The sequence below is a fragment of the Chrysemys picta genome, chromosome 1 (assembly GCF_011386835.1).
Source record: "Chrysemys picta bellii isolate R12L10 chromosome 1, ASM1138683v2, whole genome shotgun sequence".
Classification (NCBI taxonomy): Eukaryota; Metazoa; Chordata; order Testudines; family Emydidae; genus Chrysemys; species Chrysemys picta.
The window spans coordinates 40,395,142-40,416,100 of record NC_088791.1 but is presented as its reverse complement, the minus strand read 5'-3'; the positions used below and the strand labels follow the sequence as shown (position 1 = coordinate 40,416,100).

Here is a 20,959-nt window from a genome sequence, read left to right as displayed (position 1 = left end):
TCTGCTGCCTCTGTTCCCTTTTAACTCATGGGAACAGGGGCAGATGGCTGCAGGTGGTTGTACACTGAGCTGTTACACTCTGTTGTAGCTGGTGTGCAGAAAGCTCACTGTATGACTATTTCAACTGCACTATTGAATATAGTGCTGGTCCTGGACATTGGACACCCTTAAAATAAATAAACAGCAGAAGCACAAATTATTGAGGACAGAACCATTTTTTTTCTTCACAGTAAAGTATGGGATTCTTTTTCTCTGAGGAAAATAAAAACTAAAACAAAAATGTCATTTGTAATATTGTTTATTAAACTTGTCCATCAACTTAAATCACCGAAGGAGAAAAAGGGATGGGTAACAGCAAACTAAAAGAAAATTCAGGAATACAAAGGACAAACCTCTATGCTGTTAGTGCAATGTAATCTGTACTTCATTAATCAAGATGAAGCAGCTGGAATCTTCTATGATTTTTCCATACTAACAGCTAGAAAGTTTTGGAAACCTTATCTCTCAAGAAAGACTGGAAAAGAGCTAACACTTCAGAGGAATAATACACAAAAGTTGCACAGTGCTCAGTAGTTGTTTGCTACCTCCAGCCCTCACTGGCATTTTCTACAGCCTTCTCCAAGACTCAGTGCTTCCCCAACTGACTCTGAAGAGAGCCCCAGATCAGATACTTCCCCCAGATCTCCTTTCAATCTGAGACTTGGTATGTACTAGTACACCTATGTCACCACCCAAAACAAAGGCCCAGGCATGACCCATGTAAACGGAGGGATTTTTGCTGGCTATTGTTTTGTACGTCTGTGAAAGAGAGGCAGAAAGAACCAGAGTAGCTGAGAGAGAAGATAGCAGGGACAGAAAAGCTAAAGGAACAGCCTGAACAAGGTCCTAAGAAAAGCCTGGAGAGAGAGAGCTTTTTGGACTGCTTGGTGGCTCAAAGAGGCTTGGAAATATGAGCAAAGAAACTATCTCCTATTGTTTGATTCCTACTGTGTTCAGGGAAACAGGACTTTGTACATTCTCTGTAAAGTAACAGGACTGCACCAATGAAACACCAGACTCTATCACCAATTTCTCTTCCTAATAGAAAAAGCCCCCAAAACCCCCAAGTTTTGGCTAACTTCTACAGTAAAAACACATAACACTTTCTGTAAGAAGTATTATTTTTTTACTCCTAAATTCACGTAAATAAGTTGTAGTGGTATAAGCAATTTTATACTAATACAACTGTTTCCACACTCGAGGTGGAGGGGCGGGGAGAGAGAGAGAGAGAAGTCCGTGCCACTTTCGTTATACCTGTTTAGTTAATGTGGTATAGTTCTCATGTAGACAGCCCCATCCACAGTCACATGAGTCCCTCTTAATCTCACTGTCCCTGTAGCAGCCACAACCATCCTAAATGCTTGGCCTTAAAAGCCCCAGTAACAGGCAAACTGGCAGCACCTACTCTTACAAGGGTCAGCACGGTCTGTTATACTGTTTAATGCACAGTTAGATAACAATATCAAAAATGCTTACACTTCAGCTTCCCTAGTGGTTGCATTGGTGGAGAAAAATGCTCACATATTTTTCCTCTAAAGACAAGACCCAAGTGATTACACATGTCAGAGCTGTGACCATATCACAAACAGTCCCACTCTCCTTGGAATTTCTTATTCCACTCAGAATGTGGTTAGTGACTGAGTGAAAGGTAACAATCAAGGTTAATAGTTTGAAACTAGAATGCTGTTGTCCATGAATCATACGAACTGGAACCTTAATTAGTCTCTTATTTTACCCACTGGCTTCTGTGATGCCTCCTGAGGTACCCAGAGTTATAAGGCATCTCACTACCACCTGCCCTAAGCAAGAGGAAGGCTTATCTGTGCCTGCCAGGGGTCAGCTCCATAACTCCACCAGCCCCAGGCAACACAAGCACTGCCCTCTCATCCCAGGCAGGCTCTGCTGTCCCTCTGCAGGTTAGCAAGAGGCACACTCCAACCCCCAAGCATCCCCCTGGAGTGCCCAGGTTCTGCTCCACTGGACACACAAAATTCACAGACCCACTATTCCCAAAGGAACAGCACACCCCAGATTATTGGTTACACCTCAGGATCACCACTTCACACAACTCACAGCCCTTAGATATGTTTATAGTCAAAGTATAAAATTGTAAATAGAGATTCAAAAACAAACAAGTAGCATTAATGGAAACAAATTGTTATATATAAAATAAACCCACAATATGCTTTCTAGAGCCTAAACTTAACTAATAAAACATTTTTCAATCTTATAAATGTTGGCTCACCCAAAGTCTTTCTCCCAATATTAAAGATCCAGTCAGCTGTGATCTTCCATTCATAAGAAAAGCACATTGGCAGCTTGTCCCCTAGGCGAAGGATACCAGGTACCCCATGTACCCAGAGATATATTCCAGAAATCCACAAACAGGATGTCCCTCCCCCAATTGTTTTTTCCGAAAGGATTCTTTCTTTCAGATTTTGCGTGCAGATAGGCACAGTACACACCTGACCAAACAGACAGTGAATGTCTCCTAGCCCCTGCCTGAACAGAATCTGTCCAAGTCCTGTCACCTGCTGATGACTTGCTTTTAATTTCAATGCTGTACGAATATAATTTCCAAAATAGATCCATAACTCCTTAAATACCATCCAGTATACATCTCACAGTGATTTGGATGGTCAATACTTTACTGGCTGTGGGTAGAGACCTCACATGCCACCCTCCGGTGCACTACTATGTAGATATTGGACCCAGGGGATCCTTGTAAACCCCTATGCACCTCTTATGCCCTCTGCCAGTAGGCAGCAAAGGATCCCTGGGTCACAACTTGTGCGCATTTTGTAGTAGTAGAACAAGACTGCTTTGAAATTCTGGGGGAAGGAGTACAGAGTGGCAAGTAACTGGAAATTCTTTTAGTAGTTCTTTTACACATGCTTGCCCATTAAAAGTCTTTTTCATACTGATTTGGACATCCCAGACACCAGTATAAAGCTCTTGATTTGTGGATGTCAGAAGTGGCATTCAAAAACAGTCATCAAGTTACCATCTCCCAAGAGCAACATGGTATCCACATGTTTTACGGAAAAGGCAGTGTGTTGACTTTGTGCATTGCCCCTGAGGAGAAGATGCACTAGCAAAGCGATAAAGAGCAGCAAATGATGTTAAGTATGTGAAATTTCCCACTGATCACCTCATTCCACGTCCTTCTTTTGGCAGAAACAGATATGACTTGATCTTTTCCCAGTTACTGTGACCCAGAATAACTACTCTTAAAAAAAAAAAAAAAAAATAACCAAGGCTAATGAGGTAGAAAAGTACAACAAAAACCATTCAAAGACTGTAAATATGGACACTGAAATGTAACAATGACATGCAGAACCACAGTAAATGACACATGATTTACTGATAGGCTCCATCATATAACAAACCTCAGCTAGTCATTTACAATGCTCATATTAGATCTTGGAACTCTTCCTAGCAATCAAAAGGTAAAATGCAACCTGCCTGAAGCCTTGAGTGAGGAGAGGAGTGGACCAGCCCCTGGACAGTGGTGTCTTTGGAAGCACAAGGCATCAAAGGCGATGAGGTGTGGGGAAAAAAGTGTAACAGCTGAGGCATGTCTGTAAGGTAGCAGCGGGGCCTGCTGAGCCTAGCTGAGCTAATGGTTTGATATTTTTGTCCAGAGATTCTATGGCCAGAAGGGACCATTGTGACCATCTAGTCTGACCTGTATAACACAGGCCATAGAAATTCCAAAATAATTCCTGGTGCATATATTTTAACAAAACATCCAATCTTGATTTAAAAATTGTCAGTGATTGAGAATCCACCATGACCCTTGGTAAATTATTCCAATGGTTAATTACTATCACTGTTAACAATGTATACCTTATTTCCAGTTTGAATTTGTCTAGCTTCTACTGCCAGCCTGTTCTACTGTTATACCCTTCTCTCCTAGAGCCCTCTCTCAAGAGCCCATTATTAAATATGTTTTCCAAGTAGGTACTTATAGACTGCAGTCAAGGAACCCTTTAACCTTCTCTTTGTCAAGCTACATAGACTCAAGGAGCTCAATCATTATAAGTCATGTTTTCTAATCCTGAAATTATTCTCGTGGCTCTTCTCTGAACCCTCTCCAATTTATCAACATCCTTCTGGAACTGTGGGCACCAGAACTGGACACAGTATTCCAGCAATGGTTGCATCCATGCCAAATACAGAGGTAAAATAACTTTTTGACTCCTACTCAAGATTCTTTTGTTCATGCATCCCAGGATCTCAATTGTTCCTTTTGTCAGAGCCTCAGACTGGGAGCTCATGTTCAGCTGATTATCCACCATGACCCCCAAATCTTTTTCAGAGTCACTTCTTCCCAGAATATAGTCTCTCATCCCATAAGTATGACCTACATTCTTTATTCCTAGAGACATACATTTACATTTAGCTGTATTAAAACACATAGTTTGCTTGCACTCAATATACCAAGTGATCTGGATTGCTCTGAATCAGTGACTTGCCCTCTGCATTATTTACCACTCCCTCACTTCTGAGGCCCCAGAAGTGGCTGGACTTAGTAAAGCAGTCTGGCTCCTGCAGCTGGAGTAGGCCAAAGGATAGTGGGGGAAAACTTAAGGAAAAGTTGTTGCAGTGCCACAGCCAGCCAGGAGGGGATGTGTTGGGGCTGCCGCTTTGCCACATGGGGTGTCATCTGGGATCTACTGAGACCCCCTCAGAAATAAGGAAAAGCAGAAAAATGGAGGAAGTAGTCTGCCTGGTGGAAGCGCAGCAGGAGCAGACCCAGGTTCTCCTCCTGCGGCTGCTGCCAGGACAACAAAAGCAACAGGAAATGCAGCAGCTGCAGCAGGAATATTTCCTGCAATGTATGGAAAAATGGACCCCAGGGAATGGAGCAGCTCCTCCGGAAGAAGACCCCAGGTAAAGTTAGGGCCAGATGAAGACCTAAAGGCTTTCTTACATGCTTTTGAGTAGGTAGCAAGTGCAGCATCCTGGGCAGTCGGGATGGCCCTGTTTCTGTCAGGGGTCCTACTGATGAGTAGGCAAAATAATATCTGATGGTCAAAGAAGCTATTTTAGATCAGTTGGGGCTGACAACTGAAGCCTATTAACACTGCTTTAGAATGGAACCATTCTGCTGAGGAGTATGGTCCAGGGAGGAATCTCAGTGACTCCAACACCTGGCATTGCATGGGCTATGGCCAAAGATGAGTTCTGTATTGAGAACTGTGGATCAAATCATCCTAGAACAATTTTTGCAGGTTCTGCCAGCCAGGGCCTAAAGTTTCTACCAGCACTGCAGTGGAACGATCAGAGGCCTAGTTAGAGGCAGATGGTACTAAGCAATCTGACCAGCAGGCCAGATTGAGAAGATCACCACCAGAAAAACAGGAAGATGTAAAACCTGGTCTCCAGAGGCTGGAGGAGATTACAAGGGGAGAAGTTCCTGGGTGGCTCTAAGTTTTGAGGTCCAGAAGAGCTATTGGCACCCCAGACTTTTCCCAAGCCCAGTGGAAGCACTTTGGGAGGTAGCTGGGAACTGTGACTGATCGTGACATATGAGTCAAGACTGTTCCCTGATGGAGTGTGACTATGTGGGCTGTTGTTTATAACCAGGTTTGTGACTTGGGATGCTCTTTAAACTGGGGTCAAACCCCACCACATGTGGTACTGTCAAACAGGTTAATGGGCTTGGGTTGTGGGCAAACTCTTTATCTGTGGAAGTGGACTTCCATCTGGTCAGATAAACTAGCAGCTGTCAGTCCACATATCCTTTGTGTATGGAGAGACTCGAGTGTACCCAATGGCTGTGGTGGAGTTAGAAGTACAAGGCTGAATAAAAATCAGAGTAGTGAGGAGCCTTCCATGGCCCATGATTGTGGGCAGAGACTGGCAAGGATTCCCAGCCCTGATGCAGCAGAGGTCAGTAACTGAGCCAGCAGAGGAGAAACCTATTCAAGGTCCTGGGGTGTCGGTCAGCAATGCTCAGCCGTTATGGGCACACAGAGGAGGATTGGAGGGATGTGTTAGATTGCCTGGAGGATGCTGAGAAAACTAGAGAAGAAACTCAGATGTCTTCACTGCTTTGAGGAACATCTACAAGAAACTAACCAGGAGCTGGCAGAAGTAAATGCCTCCTGGCAGAAAATTGTAAGGCAAGCAGCAAAGCTAGAGCAGGATTTGGTTTGGACAATAGTGGAATTGGAGCATGACAAGCAATCAGGCCAAGGGTTCAAACAGCAGCTAGCTATGTTTCAGGTGGCAGGAAATTCCACAAAACCAGGGCTGGAACAATGTACTGTGGGGATACAAACCAGTCTGTCCGTCCGCCCGCCCGCCCCCGCCCCCCACCCCCCAGTAGAAGCAGAAGGGGTTTTGATGGCAATAGAGCACCAGCAGATGGGGGAGGTACAGGAGGCACTCAAACCAGGGATAGGATGAGAAGTTGTCTGAACAATCCAGAGGCGCAGACTTATTTAAGGGGATGGCGATTGAAAAAGCAGTGATAGAAACAACAAGACCACAGGAAAAGCTGACAAAGGTAGAGCAGACCCTGCTGGAGGTTCACCAAGAAAGGCATACTTAGAAAAGGAAAAAAGGGGGTTGGAGTTCTATGCGGAGCTCTTGGACAATGAGATGGATTCTAGCAGGGAACCCTCTGGGAGAAAGAGATGATCTATTGACATTATGGTATGAAAAGGATGAGAAGCGGGCCAAGGTGGGGAACTCCTTCCACACTCCCCTTAGGGTCCCACACACCCTGGCTTGGTGGCTATTGCATCTGTCCTTATACTGGGCTTGTCTCATGGTAATTAGCCTCTTCTCTGTTACTCATAATCCATTCAAATAAAGCTCATTTCCTCCTAAGTAACTTCCTCCTCCTGCCCCCCAAAGATTTGTGGAACTAACATGCTGTTTGTTGCCAGTACGGTCACTCTGCTTGTGTGTTCTAGCCTTTCCCCCACCCTCTGTTTGCCTTTGTCTTGTTTAGATTGTAAGCTCCTTTGGGCACTACTTTGTGTTGGTAGCATGCCTAGGGGCCCTAGCATGGGGCCCTGTCCTTGGTGGGCCCTCAGGCACTTCTGTAATAAACATGATTAATTAACACATCTTAAATATGCAAAACTCTTAAGCCCTTACCGGCTTTCTGAGGCTGTACTCCTGCTCCCCCGGCACTTTTCGGAAGGGGGGGGGGGGAGAATGGACCAAGTCCATTTCTTACTGGTCAGGCTGGGAGAGCTCCCATCCCCGCCTTGACCCAACTAGATCCTACTTAGTTTAGGAGAGCCCTTGTGAGCAGAACATAGCCCTAGGGAACGGGTAGACTGCGGCAAGTTTCCGCCCCACCCCCATGCCGGGCAGCGGGCAAAGTACACATTTCAGAGTGGTTACATTGTCACCTTGTCACACACGGGAACAGGTTGTTCTAATAGGTGTAGCCGACGCTCCAGAGCTTTGCTCTTCCCGGCCCTGATTGGCGAGCAGCTGGGCTCTAACGACCCCCGGGAGCTTCTCCCTGCCGGGCAGGCGATTGCAGCCCCACCCGGCTCCCCGCCAAGAGCCAGCAGGTTGGCGGGCAACTCCCTGGTTGCACGGAACCACTCTCCCCTCTGCCCGTGGGGAAGGCGCGTTAAAGCGAGGCGGGCAGCGGCTCAGCTCCATAGCCCGGCCGGCTCGCGGCTGGCCCCCGGCCACCCCAATGCGCGTTTCAACTCGCAAGAAACAGTTAACTCCCCCATCCCAACGCCCCTCGGCAAAGGCCAGGGAAGGCGTGGGAACCCGCTACCTTCCGCCCGCGGGGACCAACCGCGGCCAGAGAGACGAAGCTGCTTCACTGTCTCCGCTCCCCGCTAGCAGCACGGCGCACAATACCTCCGATCACCACCATTAGCCCCTGCCCTCTCCTGCCGCCCCCGGGCACGGGATCACCGGCCCCTTCTGCAGCCCCCGGGCACGGGATCACCGGCCCCTTCCCCCTCCTACAGCCTCCGGGCACGAGATCACCGGCCCCAGCCCCCTCCGGGCACGGGATCACCGGCCCCTTCCCCCTCCTACAGCCCCCGGGCACGAGATCACCGTCTGCAGCCCCCGGGGAACGTGATCACCGGCCCCAGCCCCCCGCCGGGCACAGGATCACCGGCCCCTTCCCTCTCCTGCAGCCCCCGGGGAACGTGATCACCGGCCCCAGCCCCCCGCCGGGCACAGGATCACCGGCCGCTTCCCCCTCCTGCAGCCCCTGGGCACGAAATCACCGTCTGCAGCCCCCGAGCACAAGATCAGCGGCCCCAGCCCCCTCCTGCAGCCCCTGGGCACGAGATCACCATCTGCAGCCCCCGGCGCACGAGATCACCGGCCCCAGCCCGCGGGGAGCAGATCACCACCTCCCCTTCCCCTCCTGCAGCCCGCGGGGAGCAGATCATTAACCGCAGCCCTGGCCCCCAGCGCCAGCCCTTCTCCCCAGGGACATTTAGCCCCAGGCGCGCTGCCCGCAAGCCAAGCCCCTGGCCCCCAGGGCGAGCCCGGCCGACTGGCTGGCTGCTGCGCTGAGGAAGAGGGGCGGGAGGAAGAAGAGGGTGATTAGTTGTTGTCTGTCTGGCTTTCCCGGGAGGAGAGGCGTGTGCAAGCGGATCCGGAGCAGAGGCAGGGGGTGGGGACTGAGGAGGAGGACAGTGGGAGGGGGAGCCTGTCTCCCCCCCTTTCCCTGGGCTGTTTTTTCAGTTTCCTGTCTCGCCGGGTGCGCACGGCGGATATGTGCAGCGCCTACAGGTGTGTCTCTCCCTCGCCGCTCCTCTGGCTCCCCGGCGCAGGCAGCAGGAGCGCGTAGGTGGAGGCGGAGGCTCAGGCTCATCATGTGATGATTAATTGGGCTCTGGGTGGTTCCTTTCGCTCTCTCTCCTTCTCCCGGGCGCGGCTGCCGGGGCTCAGACTCGGGCTGCGGCGGGCGGCTCCTCGGGAAATGGGCAGCGAGTTGGCTGCTGTCGCTGCGCGGTGGCTCGGGGGGCTGCTTGGCTGAGCTGCTGTGAGATGGGAGGAGCCGGAGCCGCGGCAGCCTGAGCTGGGATCGGCTGCCGAGCAGCAGGGCGCAAAGGCGCTGCCCAGCCCTGCTCTCCAACTTGGGTAAGTTTGATTCTCTCCCTCCCTCTGCCTTGGGGACTGTTCCCCACGGTGGCTCCACCTGTTGAAGGCAGCGGGGCCCTTTTGTGCTTGTTTGTGTGAGGGGGAAAGATACGCAAATCTGAGACTAATAAATCAGTTTCCCCTCTTGAAAGCTCTGCCTCCTAATTGCCTGTATGGCAACTTCCACTGTTCCCTAGTCAGCATGTGGTTAACCTCCGAGGGAAAGGGAGAGCCAAGGCATGAAACAAAACGCGCAGAGCGTTCTCAGATGAGACCCAGTTTGAATCTCACCTCTAACTGGGATCGGAGGAGTCAAAAACTTTAAAATGAGCTTTGGAGCGTGTTCTTCCCTCGCTCTGAACGGCATATGGCTTTCATTAAGGCAAAACCCAGGGCTTCATAGGCTATGTCGCGTTGAACGTTGATTGCGCTTGTTAGCCTGCAATCTAAACAAATCTGAAAACTTTCCTTTTCTAAAAGCCGATGTAGCGAGCTACGTGGATTGTGATTGTATCAAACCCAGCGTGTGAGAGTTAAACACAATTTTTATGTAAGAGAATAAAAAAAAATAAAAGCTTTGTGATCTTAAGCAGAAATTTGAGAAACATCCTCTTGTCCAGAGAGATTGTTAGCTCCAATATTCTGGTATATAGCACTGGATTTATAGTTCATTATTATCCTCGAGTTTTGTAATTACCGTTTCACGACAGAATAATTGTAACCCATTCTCTCTTGTGTGGCTAGCACTTGGTTAAGAGCCATTTTGACACTTGAGTTCTTCAGACCACTAGCTTCAATTCAGAAGCTAATTTGGATTTTAATGTTTTATTTTGTTAGTCTGCTTTAAACTTTCTCTCCAAACACTTGCTTTTTTTTTTTTTTTAAAGAACAATTACTTGCATGCGCTATAGGCAAATGAAACTGCAAGTTTCTATAGGGTTTGTGACTCATACTGTTTGCTTTGGAATTGTGTAAAATCTTTGCTGTGCTTGGTTATGCTGTAATTCAAGTTACTGTCTCTCTCAGTCCCTACTTATGAGCTTTCTGTAATGTCAGTTTTTATGGCAGGCTATGACGAAAATGATCACTGAATCAATAAAGTAACTTGTGGGTTAACCAAAGATTGGGGACAAATATCCAGAAGGTGAACTGTCACATTACCTCTTGTCAATCTGTTGGCAAAAATTATTAGTCCGTTCATTGTGTGCTAGGGTACTATGGTGCTATCCATAACTTTTTTTTAAAATGACTTCTGCTGAAACACTAAAAACCTCTGTAATTGTGTTAATGTTTCCTTCAATGTGATGATTCCTGTTTCTTCTGACAAAGATTTTCTTAATTTATTCTAAACTGCATACGGCATTTAACAGGTAACACATCCAAGATAAATGTTAACAATTTCCTTATTTGTATCCAATTTAAAGTTGGATTAGAAGTATGAAGGGGTTAAGATTTAGGATTTACTTGGGATTTCTCTACAGTTGGTGTAAAGGGACACTAAGGTTGTCAGGCCCAAAGCTGAATTTAAGAATTTATTCCTTTTTCTCCTTTCATTACCCTTCTGGGATGAGGATTGTGTACCATGCTGTAGATAAATCAGGTGGGTGATCCATTAATAATGAATTTAGGGTGCTGTGTGTGTAATTACCTATGCATATGGGGCCCATCCTTCTACTCTGCATTCCTCTTCAACTGTCAGAGAGCCAACTTCTTGTAAATTTCAGTACTGTGCCTGCTCCCTAGAATGGAACAGAGAGCATGCCTGCAACCACAAGCCAAAAACAAAGCTAGCAGAGGAAGTCTAATCCTAGGCCTACCACCCGTGACCTCAGCCCTTATGAATGTTTGTATCTCTAAAGGGCTTTATGGGATTTTAACTTGAGTAGTATGAACTAGAATTCAGAGTGGTGCTCTCTACTCAAGAAAAGAGCATTTAAAGTAATACAAGAACTAAGTGAAAGCACTGTTGGTGAAATGATATTTCTGGACACTGAAGCCCTCTATACAGCCATTTTTTTGTGATCCAGAGATACCCATAAGAACCTGCACTGGGATCACCAATTAATTCTGCATAGCTAGAGTCATATTGTAGAGTAGTAAAAAACTCCCATCCAAAGCTTTGATTGAACACTCTGACAATCTATTAGAAATGTGCTAATTAATAGACCTGTCAGTTATCCCAAGATTGCTACTAACTTGGGAAAGGCAATATAAGAAGAGTTTCCCATAATCTGGGAAATATTTCCCAAACAGAATTATCCCAGTAAATGTCAATGCACACGGAAAAGAATTATTTCCCCACTGAGAAGCTACTATACTACAGATTTTTCTGCACTGTGAGTTTGGTTGTAACAGTTTTTCACTGCTTTGCTGAATCTGTTTCTTATGTTTCAAAAGAAACTACTGGAAAACTTAACTGAACAGTCCTTGATTTTGGCCGTTTAATGTTAGAATGCATACTTGAGAATGACCAGCAATATATTTTTACTTTTTAGAAAATGCACATAGCAAATGTAACAAAACAAGGGTTAATGTTGTAAAAATCTCTGAAATCTAAGAAGATGATGAATTAAGAGCATGATCTAGCCCCCAGTGAATCTTTCCCTTGACATCAGTGGGAGTTGGATCAAGGCCTAAAATCTATTTATAAACTTGGATTAACTTTTAGGAAGTTTGTCCAAAAAGACACAAACAAAATAAAATCCACCAAATTTCTTCCAGTTGAGTTACCATCATGTTTCAATAATTTAAGTCCAAATGACTTGAGGCCAGTATGTTGAAACTTGTTTGGATCTTAGCCTTGGGGACTGAGGAAATGAAAGGATTCATGCTCTTACTTTCTTTAAAAACTATGGTGGTGACAAAGGAGAAATCACTCTTATTGATTCTGATAGCTCTATAGCAAACAAATAAGCCCTTATGTATTGGAAATTTGAAAAACCTAAATGCCTATAAGGTTGAAATAATGATATTTAGACTATTGTGCCATTTGGTGTGTTAAATATTGAATTGACAAGTAAAAAAAATTACTGTGCCAAGCTTAATTTAAGTTTTGCAACATTTGAAGCATTGCCAACAAACATTTAATGGCAACATGAAACGATAGTAAACTAATTGCTGAACTTATATCACTATCACTTTCCTCTTCCCATTTCCTTCTTCAAGCAGAAAATTCTGAAGGCATGTAGTGAATATTATGGAGTAGTTTGGCATTGCCTCTTGTGTAAGTGCTCATCAATTTTACAGAACTAGAATGAGTATATTCCAATGTAAAGTTGGTTAAACGTACCTAAAATAAACAACAAGCCTAAATTCCTTAGGTTCTGAAGCTGCAAATACGCATGCTTAATTATTACTTAGTAACTAGTTCTGTCAAGTTCAATGGGACTACCCAATGAATAACAGGTGAGCACATGCATAAATGTCTGCAGGATCAGGACCTTAGATGATTTAATCCTCTTCTCTCCCCCTCACTTCCCAATATACTTGTTTCTTTTGCCTTTTATTTGAACCAAAAAAAAAAAAAATCAAGTATTCAGTTCATTTTTGTTTAAAAATTTTACGTGCAGGCTCTGTTATGTTGTCAGGTTCGGCTTGCAAATACTGCAGGGGAATGTTAGTGTGTTTAAAAATAGCTGGTTCTCTTGGAACTTTTAAAAGTGAAAATGCTTCTGTTATAGTTAGGTTTCATAGAAGCTTACTTACATAAAAACCTCAATGAGGCCAACTTGGGCCTGACACGGGCCCTCTAATGCCTTGCTAAAATAAATAAACCAGTTTAGGTTAGCTGAATAGATCAGTTTAAAGAGCAATATTTGGATACTAAGGACCCTGACCTTTTATTCCTTCCTTGGCCAAAACTCACATAGACAAAGTGGAAATAGTGAGTTGTGTAAAATTAGGGTTACCATATCTAACAAATAAAAAAAGAGGACCCTCCATGGGCCATGGCCCCGCCCATTTCCCTAGCCCCGCCCTAACTCCGCCCCTTCCCCGCCCTAACTCCGCCCCCCACTCCCAGCCACGTGGAAAGGGCTGCCCGAGCGCTACCGGCTTCACGGTTTGCCGGGCATCCCCAGACCCTGTGCCCCCGGCCGGCGCTTCCCCAGTGCAGCTGGAGCCCGGGAGGGGAAGCGCCCAGCCGGGGGCGCAGGGTCTGGAGGCTGCCCGGCAAACCGTGAAGCCGGTAGCGCTTGGGCTTCAGGCAGCCCCCTTGCCTCCGGACCCTGCGCCCCCAGCCGGGCACTTCCCCTTCCGGGCTCCGGCGGCTGGGGTCCGGAGGCAAGGGGGCTGCCTGAAGCCCATAGCGCTCGGGCAGCTCGGCTCTTAAACAGAGCCGAAGAGTCAGGGGAGGAGCAGAGCCGCCGCGGGAGGGGAAGTGCCTGGCCGGCATTTTCCCGGACATGTTCAGCTTTTTGGCAATTCCTCCCAGACGGGGGTTTGAGTGCCGAAAAGCCGGACATGTCCGGGAAAAAGAGGACGTATGGTAACCCTAGAAATGCTGTTCTTCAACAACCAGCTGCTGTTGATCACTCTTCACCTGACAAGTAGTACAGGTGGCATACCAAAATCTAGATTGCTTTCCCCATTCATAGCTCTGTAGTTAAGGTATGATCACTGGAAACAAACTGAAAGTTTTGAGCTTCTTTATGTACAATGAATTCTATTTTTATCATCTTCCTTCACCCAAATAAAGAGGTGGCTAGAAGATTTGAAGGAAATTATTATTAGTAATTATTTGAATTGAGATTCAGATTTGCACTGATGTAACCAGGAGCAGAATTTGGCCCCTCAGATATATGGCAGTGGAATTGAAGTAAATAAGTGTGGAATATGAAAAATGCTAATTATGTCAATACACTTCTTGTTTTGGAACTACAGCTTTTGAAAAGCCAACCATTGGTGCCAGACCAATTTAGTAATTAGCTACATTGCCTCTGGATGTTTGGAATTCCAAGGTCTTGGGTAGCACAGATGGCTAGCATAGTCCATCCAACACATTCCAGGTCTGTTCCTGTGTTGGTTTACTGGTGTGTTTAGCCTCCAAGTTTCTGTCTTCATGCTGGACATGCATCCCTCTCTGCTGGAACAACTGACAGTTATAGAAATGAATGGAACTACTAACTTTGTTTACATGTGTACAATTCAAAAGATCTATTTTATATCATTAAAATCCCGTTTCCAGTGTTCCAGCCCTTCTCTGTCGTTGGCATCCCTGTATGGTTACACATGAAGAATACAATTCACTTTGATACTAACAGTTTCCTTTAAGCTAGTTTTGAATAATGTGACCTTCATAGCTTCCTTTCCTCAGCAGATGTCTGTATGCATCTTCACTTTGAACACTTTGTGGTCAAAATGTACACACTTAAAGTTGTTTAAATTTGTCGTCCGTTTTATATACAGTAAGAAAATCAGAACTATGTGGAAAAACTTTGGCCTCAAACACTTTTGCTTAATACACCTATGCTCTCCCCGATCCTTCACCTGGGCCTATATGGGTTTACGCCTGTTTAACTAAACTGATTTAAAAAACCGTTCCAGTTAGGCTGGTGTGATTTTTGTGTGTGTAGATGTTCTAGAGGAAAGTCTTGATAATCCTGAAGGTCCTTCTTTCTGTGTCTGAAGAGGCAAATAATTGGGTCTCTTTTGCAGAAATAGTGTATAAATCACGACCTTCGTCTTTTGTATCTTAACTTTGTATCAGCAATAATTATGTGAGGACTTAAACTGTAGAAAAATAATTGATATAACATAATCCCAAGGTATTTTATTCATTTAAATTTACGTACACTGTCCGTAGCAGGGTGGATTTGATTTATATCAAATTGTTTTAAGTCATGATTTAAATCACTAGCCAGGAAGACTCAATTTAATCATGGATTTCTACATAAAAGTGCATTCTTGTTGGTTGTTATAACCTTAATACCTATTCTTCACAACTCAGAGATAGATGTAGGTTTCATTTTTAGAAGGTACACCCTATACATTTTTTTAAATGATTTATTTTGAAAACTTTTCAGATTAGTTTTATAGCTATATCAGAAAATGAATGATTGGTTATTTCATTTACCAAAGGTAATTGAAGCAGATATTTATGATGTCACTGGGAGGTGAACTATCTCCAATTCAACAGATTAATCATTAATATTTGGAGGATTTTCTTGCCATGCTGTATGAGGAGGAGAACATCACTGGACAGATATTTAAATTGTTTTATTTAACTAAAACAACAATGTTAAGTATTCTGGATTTTTTTCTTCAACAGCAGACACTATTTTAACAAAACAAGTATATGAATTTTTGAATTTAGTTAAACATTGAAGTTTTTTAAAATAGGTTTGTTTTTGTTAAAATTGTTAACTAAAATAGTTACACGAAATAGTTTAAAAAAAAAATCAACTGTGTCAGCCAGATCAACATGAGAAACTTGAAATATCGGCTTCTGCAGCTAACTCAGTTGTCTTCACCTTCATTTTCCTGTTTGTTCATAATCTGGAAAAGAAAAACAAGCTTTCCTGTTTTTTTTTTCAGGTCTCAAGCTATTTCTCAATTTGGAATGAGTTAGTCCAAAGGACGAAAATATTCTTTCTACACAAGCAGAAGAAGTGAGATTATCACTTTAACAGTCTCTGAATCCAAGTGCTTAAGTGACTTCCCCCAGTTCACTGGTGTGACTTTCTTTAAAACATCATCAGCAAATATATATTTCTTGAATGGTTCACCCTTCACTCTGAAGTTTATTATAGTTGGCATTATGGAGGGATGATTGCTGGATGTCCATGTCGTAGCCAACTCCTCTTCTTCAGCAGTTAAGGTTTGACCCTGGTACCGAGTATTGAGAATATTTGCAAGAAAATGAGCTGGAGATAGTGCTTGTCCCATTCATTTTTTTAATGCTTGTAATTTAACTCTGTCATTGCATATTTCTCTTCTTAAGATCTCACTTAGTTCCTTCCAAATTTCAACTGCATTAGCAATAAAACAGCTATTTCCCTGCATTTTGTTCAAGGCTACAGAAATAGGCTTCAGGGTACTCAGCATGTGTTCAACATTTCTCTTAAGCCCAATGTTGAGAACTTTGCTTGTGACAGTGCCATCTAGTTTTTCACAATTTTGTTCACAAACTGTCATCAGATTAAGCCAGTTTTGATATAGTGCTCAAAACAATCCACTACTGAGTTCCATCGCATGTCTTGTGAATTAGCTTGGTTCCTCCCACTTTTTTCAGAGCAGCTGCTGCAAAGTGATTGTTACGGAAGTATTTTGCAATTTCAACAACATTTATTTCTGGAACACTGAAGTCTTTGTCTAAGAGGTGCATCAAATGAGCACTGAAACTGTATGTTATTAGCTTGGGACTCTCTTCTAAATAATTTCTTCTCATCTTGGATTTATTTGAAGCATTGTCTGTGACCAAGCTGCATAGTAGACATTTGAATTTTTTTCAGTTTATTATAGATGTTACTGCTACTTCTTGTAAGTATTCTGCTGGGTGTGCATTTCCTGATGTATCAATTGTTTCTGTAAGGAAGACATTCCCTTCTTCTGTTTTCACACCAGCACATACAACAGGATCGTTGTGGACGTTGCTCCATCCATCAAGATTCAGGTTAACAATTTTACCCTCTAGACCTTTTGCATACTGCTCAATTTCTCTTTCATTCACTTTATCCAGCAATTTGCCTGTGACATCTGCTCTGTTGGGTGGACTGTATCCTGGTCTTAATGACTGAACCATGTTAATGAAGTGTGGGTTCTCAAATCATACGGAAAGGAGAGTTTGTTGCATAAACAAACCGGGCAATTTTTTCATCAATTATCTCTTTTTGTAATCTGCTGGTCTTATCACAAACTCATCTATGGTTGTTTCCGGATGATGGAGACTTTTTTTTCTTTCTTTTTGCTACAGGTGATAAAACTGTGGCTATGTGACATACATGATGTGACTGAAACACTATAATTGGCAGATAACTCTGAAACTATAGAAAATGATGGTGATCTTGAAGGTGGATAGTCTTCAGATTCCTGTATGTTGAGGATGGATTCTCCTAAACAAAATAAGTCAATGCAGTTATTTAATTATTCTTACCATACTGCTCATTTAGTATTACTCATTGCATTCACTGACACTTAGTACTCCTTTAAAGGTGAAATTATAGAAGCAAGATCTGCCTATTTCAGCTATTTATTTTTTTATCATTTTTGCATCTAAAATGCTAGTACCATAGAGTAACAACTATATTTTTTGCTCAAACGTGAGAATTCAAGAATAGTCCAGAAGGAAGACAGGCAGTCCTTAAGAAAGAAGTATGAAATAAAAAAAGTTTACCAACCTGGAGATCCTGCATGTTCAGACACGTTCCTTCATCATCTTCAATGCAGCTTCCTCCTGTGAAGGAACACTTCTCATGATGTTGTTTCATTCAGGCAACCAGGCCTTGCATTTCTTTGTTGTGCTGTTTGCATTTTGCACACATGCCTGTCTTACCCACAGGTAGAGGAACTTCATTAAAATATTCCCAAACTGGGTCTCTTTTATGGCCTGCTGCCATTATAGGTTTTCCCTTCTAGTGAGAGAATGGTATGGGAGGTCTCAAATCAATGAAGGTTTCACTCAGAAATACCTCAAGGCTTCTGGAATATGCTGCTCAACCGGTTTCAATTTTGTTTCTACTGCCTGTCCCTCCCTTCTCACATTTATCTCCAGACTTCTTCTCCTTGTCCAGATCTATTCTGCCTCCAACAATCTTCTATTAATTGAACTTTTTGAAACTTTGCACTTTTAGAGAGAGGTAAGGGATTGACACTCTGTACACAAATTTGCAGGGACAATAGGGTAGAGGTCTGTTATTTCTCACCTCTATATATTATTTATTTAAATTTTTTTTTTTTTTTTGCTGTTTACAAGCATGTTATCTCTGGAGCCACAAATCCACAGTTTGAGAACTGCAAAACTAAGCATCTCTCATGGTATCTTCTAGACTGAGCACTGAGTCCCATTGGGTAGAGAGAGAGATTAACCTAAAAAATCTATACAGAAGCCCCTGGAACCCCATAAGATTGGGTCTCTAATCCATGAACTATTGAAACTCATTTACAAAACTTTTCTTAAACATTACATGAATATATTGTCTCATACTATAGAATTAGAATTTATAATCCCTATTACATTATAGCTCAAAGATATCTTGTCATGGATCTTAATTAAAACTATCCTTAGATAGGTTCCCCCCCCCCCCCCCCCCAGGCATATATATATTTTTTAATCATTGATTTTTTTTCCCCCTGGTCTGTAGGCATTACTTTATTCACCCCTGAAATGCAGTCACTTCTTGGGTGAAAAATGGCAAATATTCCAAAAGTGCCTAGCAACGGGAGGTGGGGTGGAAATTTTTTGATCTGATGAAAACAGAGTACAAAACAAAAAACAGGGTGAAGTCTCCGAAGCTTGTTAAAGATTATGAATGTCAGGAATCTGACAAGAACTTGGATACATTTCTCTTTGGGCTTGTGTGTAAGGGCACGTGCCATTGACCTAAGCATACTTGGTAAATATTAGCCTTTCATCTTTTGTGAAGATGACCTCTGAGTGAAGTAAAATAGTGCTAGAATACTTTCTCCTCAAATTTGTCCTAATTGTTTAACTGTTCCCTGTTTTTATGTTGTTTTCTGTGGGAGGTTGGATCTGTTTACATTCACCACAGCTGAAAGTCCAGTATATGCCGTTCCTCTCTTAAATACATCAGCAAATTGTTAATTTTTCATGTGGTTCCACAATGTATGTTAAAACTTGTCTGATATGATTGTGTTGTGATTGAATGAACTTTAGTGGGTAGAAATGTAATGCTTGGACTACTGAATATTAAGCCAATAAAAACAATAGATTTACCTCTTCTATTTCTCAGCCCTGTGGGAGTAGTGAGTAAAAGAAAAGAGCGTTGTAAAACTTTAATATGCATATTGTTTCACATCAGTAACTAAACTTTCCCCGTCCCTCCCATAAATTTATAGATTTCAAGACTAAAAGGACCACCACTATGATCATCTATTCTGACCTTTTGTATAATACAGGCCATAGAACGTCCCCAAAATATTCCTAGAGCATATTTTTACAAAAACATTCAATATTGATTTTAAAATGGTCAGTGATAGAGAATTAACAACTCAATGTAGATTCCAGTTGGTAAAGGCAGTCAAGGCAAGGCCCCTTGACACTGATGGCCATTCTATAACCTCTGAATGGACAATAGACAGCATAAGCCTCTTTCATAATGAAGGAAGAAGCCCTGGGTTTCCTCTTCTCCCCTTCCTGGAGCAAAGCCTTGCAGAAGAGACTGCTACCCTATAGCTATAATAGCTCATGTTTAGGGCCCTACCAAATTCACGGTCCATTTTGATCAATGTCACAGTCATGAATTTAAAAAATCATTAATTTAATGATTTCAGCTATTTAAATCTGAAATGTTACAGTGTTGTAATTGTAAAAGCCTTGTCCCAAAAAGCAGTTGGGGGCGGGGAGGCGTCACACGGTTATTGTAAGGGGCGGTTGCGGCATTGCTACCCTTACTTCTGCATGCTGCAGGCGGCAGCACTACCTTCAGAGCTGGGCAGCTGGAGAGGGGCTGGCCTGTCTCCCAAGGTCTGTGAGAGTGCGGGACTGTTTTCCAGGATAGGTTGTAGATGGTTGATGTGCCGGAGAGGTTTTAGCTGGGGGCTGTATGTGATGGCCCTCGGTGTTATTTTCCTTGTTGGGCCTGTCCTGTAGTAGGTGACTTCTGGGTACCTGTATCACTCTGTCAATCTGTTTCCTAACTTCCCCAGGTGGAAGTGAGGAAAACTTCAAAAACACACTTCAAAGAGAAACTGCAGAGCTACAATTCATTTGCAAACTTAACACCATCAATTTGGGCTTGAATAGGGACTGGTAGTGGCTGGCTCACTACAAAAACAATTTTCCCTCTCTTGGTATTGACACCTCCTCATCAATTATTGAAAGTGGACCACATCCACCCTGACTGAATTGGCCTTGTCATCACTGATTTTCCATGCGTAAGGTAACTCCCTTCTCTTTATGTGCCAGTATATTTATGCTTGTATCTGTAATTTTCACTCCATGCATCTGAAGAAGTGGTTTTTTACCCACAAAAGCTTATGCCCAAATAAATCTGTTAGTCTTTAAGGTGCCACCGGACTCCTCGTTGTTTCTGTTACTCAGGCATGGCATAAGATGTTTTTGCACACAGTGATTGGCTTGCTTTGCCACCAGCAGAGATGGCCTTCTGGGAGCTTTCATGCTCCAGGCATAAAGGTAAGTAATGAAGCCTAAAACTAAATGCAACAATTTTATATAAAAGTATGGGGAATGTCTTAATTCTCTTGGACACTCAGTCTGGTTCTGTGTTAATGTGTATTTTTGCATATCAGGGATGTGTTGTAATTTGATATAAAGTAACTTGTGCATGTGAATCATCTCCAGGGTAATCTGGTTATCAAAACATAGTAACTCAAGTGCAGAATAATACTTGTTAATTACAATTTTGCAATCTGCATTGTTCATGCCACTGTTGTTCAAAGATTAGCATGTGCAGGTGTACTCGGTAAGATTTGCCAATTTACTTTTCCCAGTTGTAGCAATTAGTCACTATCATTTCAATCTTGAGGCCTTGTAAATAAATAAGTAACGTTTCAAAAATGTAAACAACTTCCAAACTGAGGGTGATATTTTTCACCTACAGCAATGATAATTTGCAGAGGCAGCCAGTTTTTGTCAGCAGTGGCATAATTAATCCATTTGAATGACAGCCCTAATGTCAGAAGAAGGTTT

The 20,959-nt window shown here is 43.3% G+C and overlaps 1 protein-coding gene across 8 annotated transcripts in view; it reads left to right on the top strand.

The window, feature by feature from the left end:
* Positions 1-8,604: 8,604 nt before the first annotated feature.
* The window catches only part of PLXNB2 (plexin B2), a 334,154-nt gene continuing 321,799 nt past the window's right edge, over positions 8,605-20,959 (top strand). The window contains exon 1 of one of the 8 annotated variants that reach the window (XM_065555277.1): positions 8,605-8,781. In XM_065555277.1, the coding sequence (XP_065411349.1) occupies positions 8,765-8,781 (17 nt within the window). In that variant the 5' untranslated portion in view covers positions 8,605-8,764. Of the gene's footprint in view, positions 9,133-20,959 lie in introns of all 8 variants that reach the window. The other 7 variants (XM_042844152.2, XM_065555271.1, XM_065555301.1 and 4 more) reach the window with 7 other exon arrangements.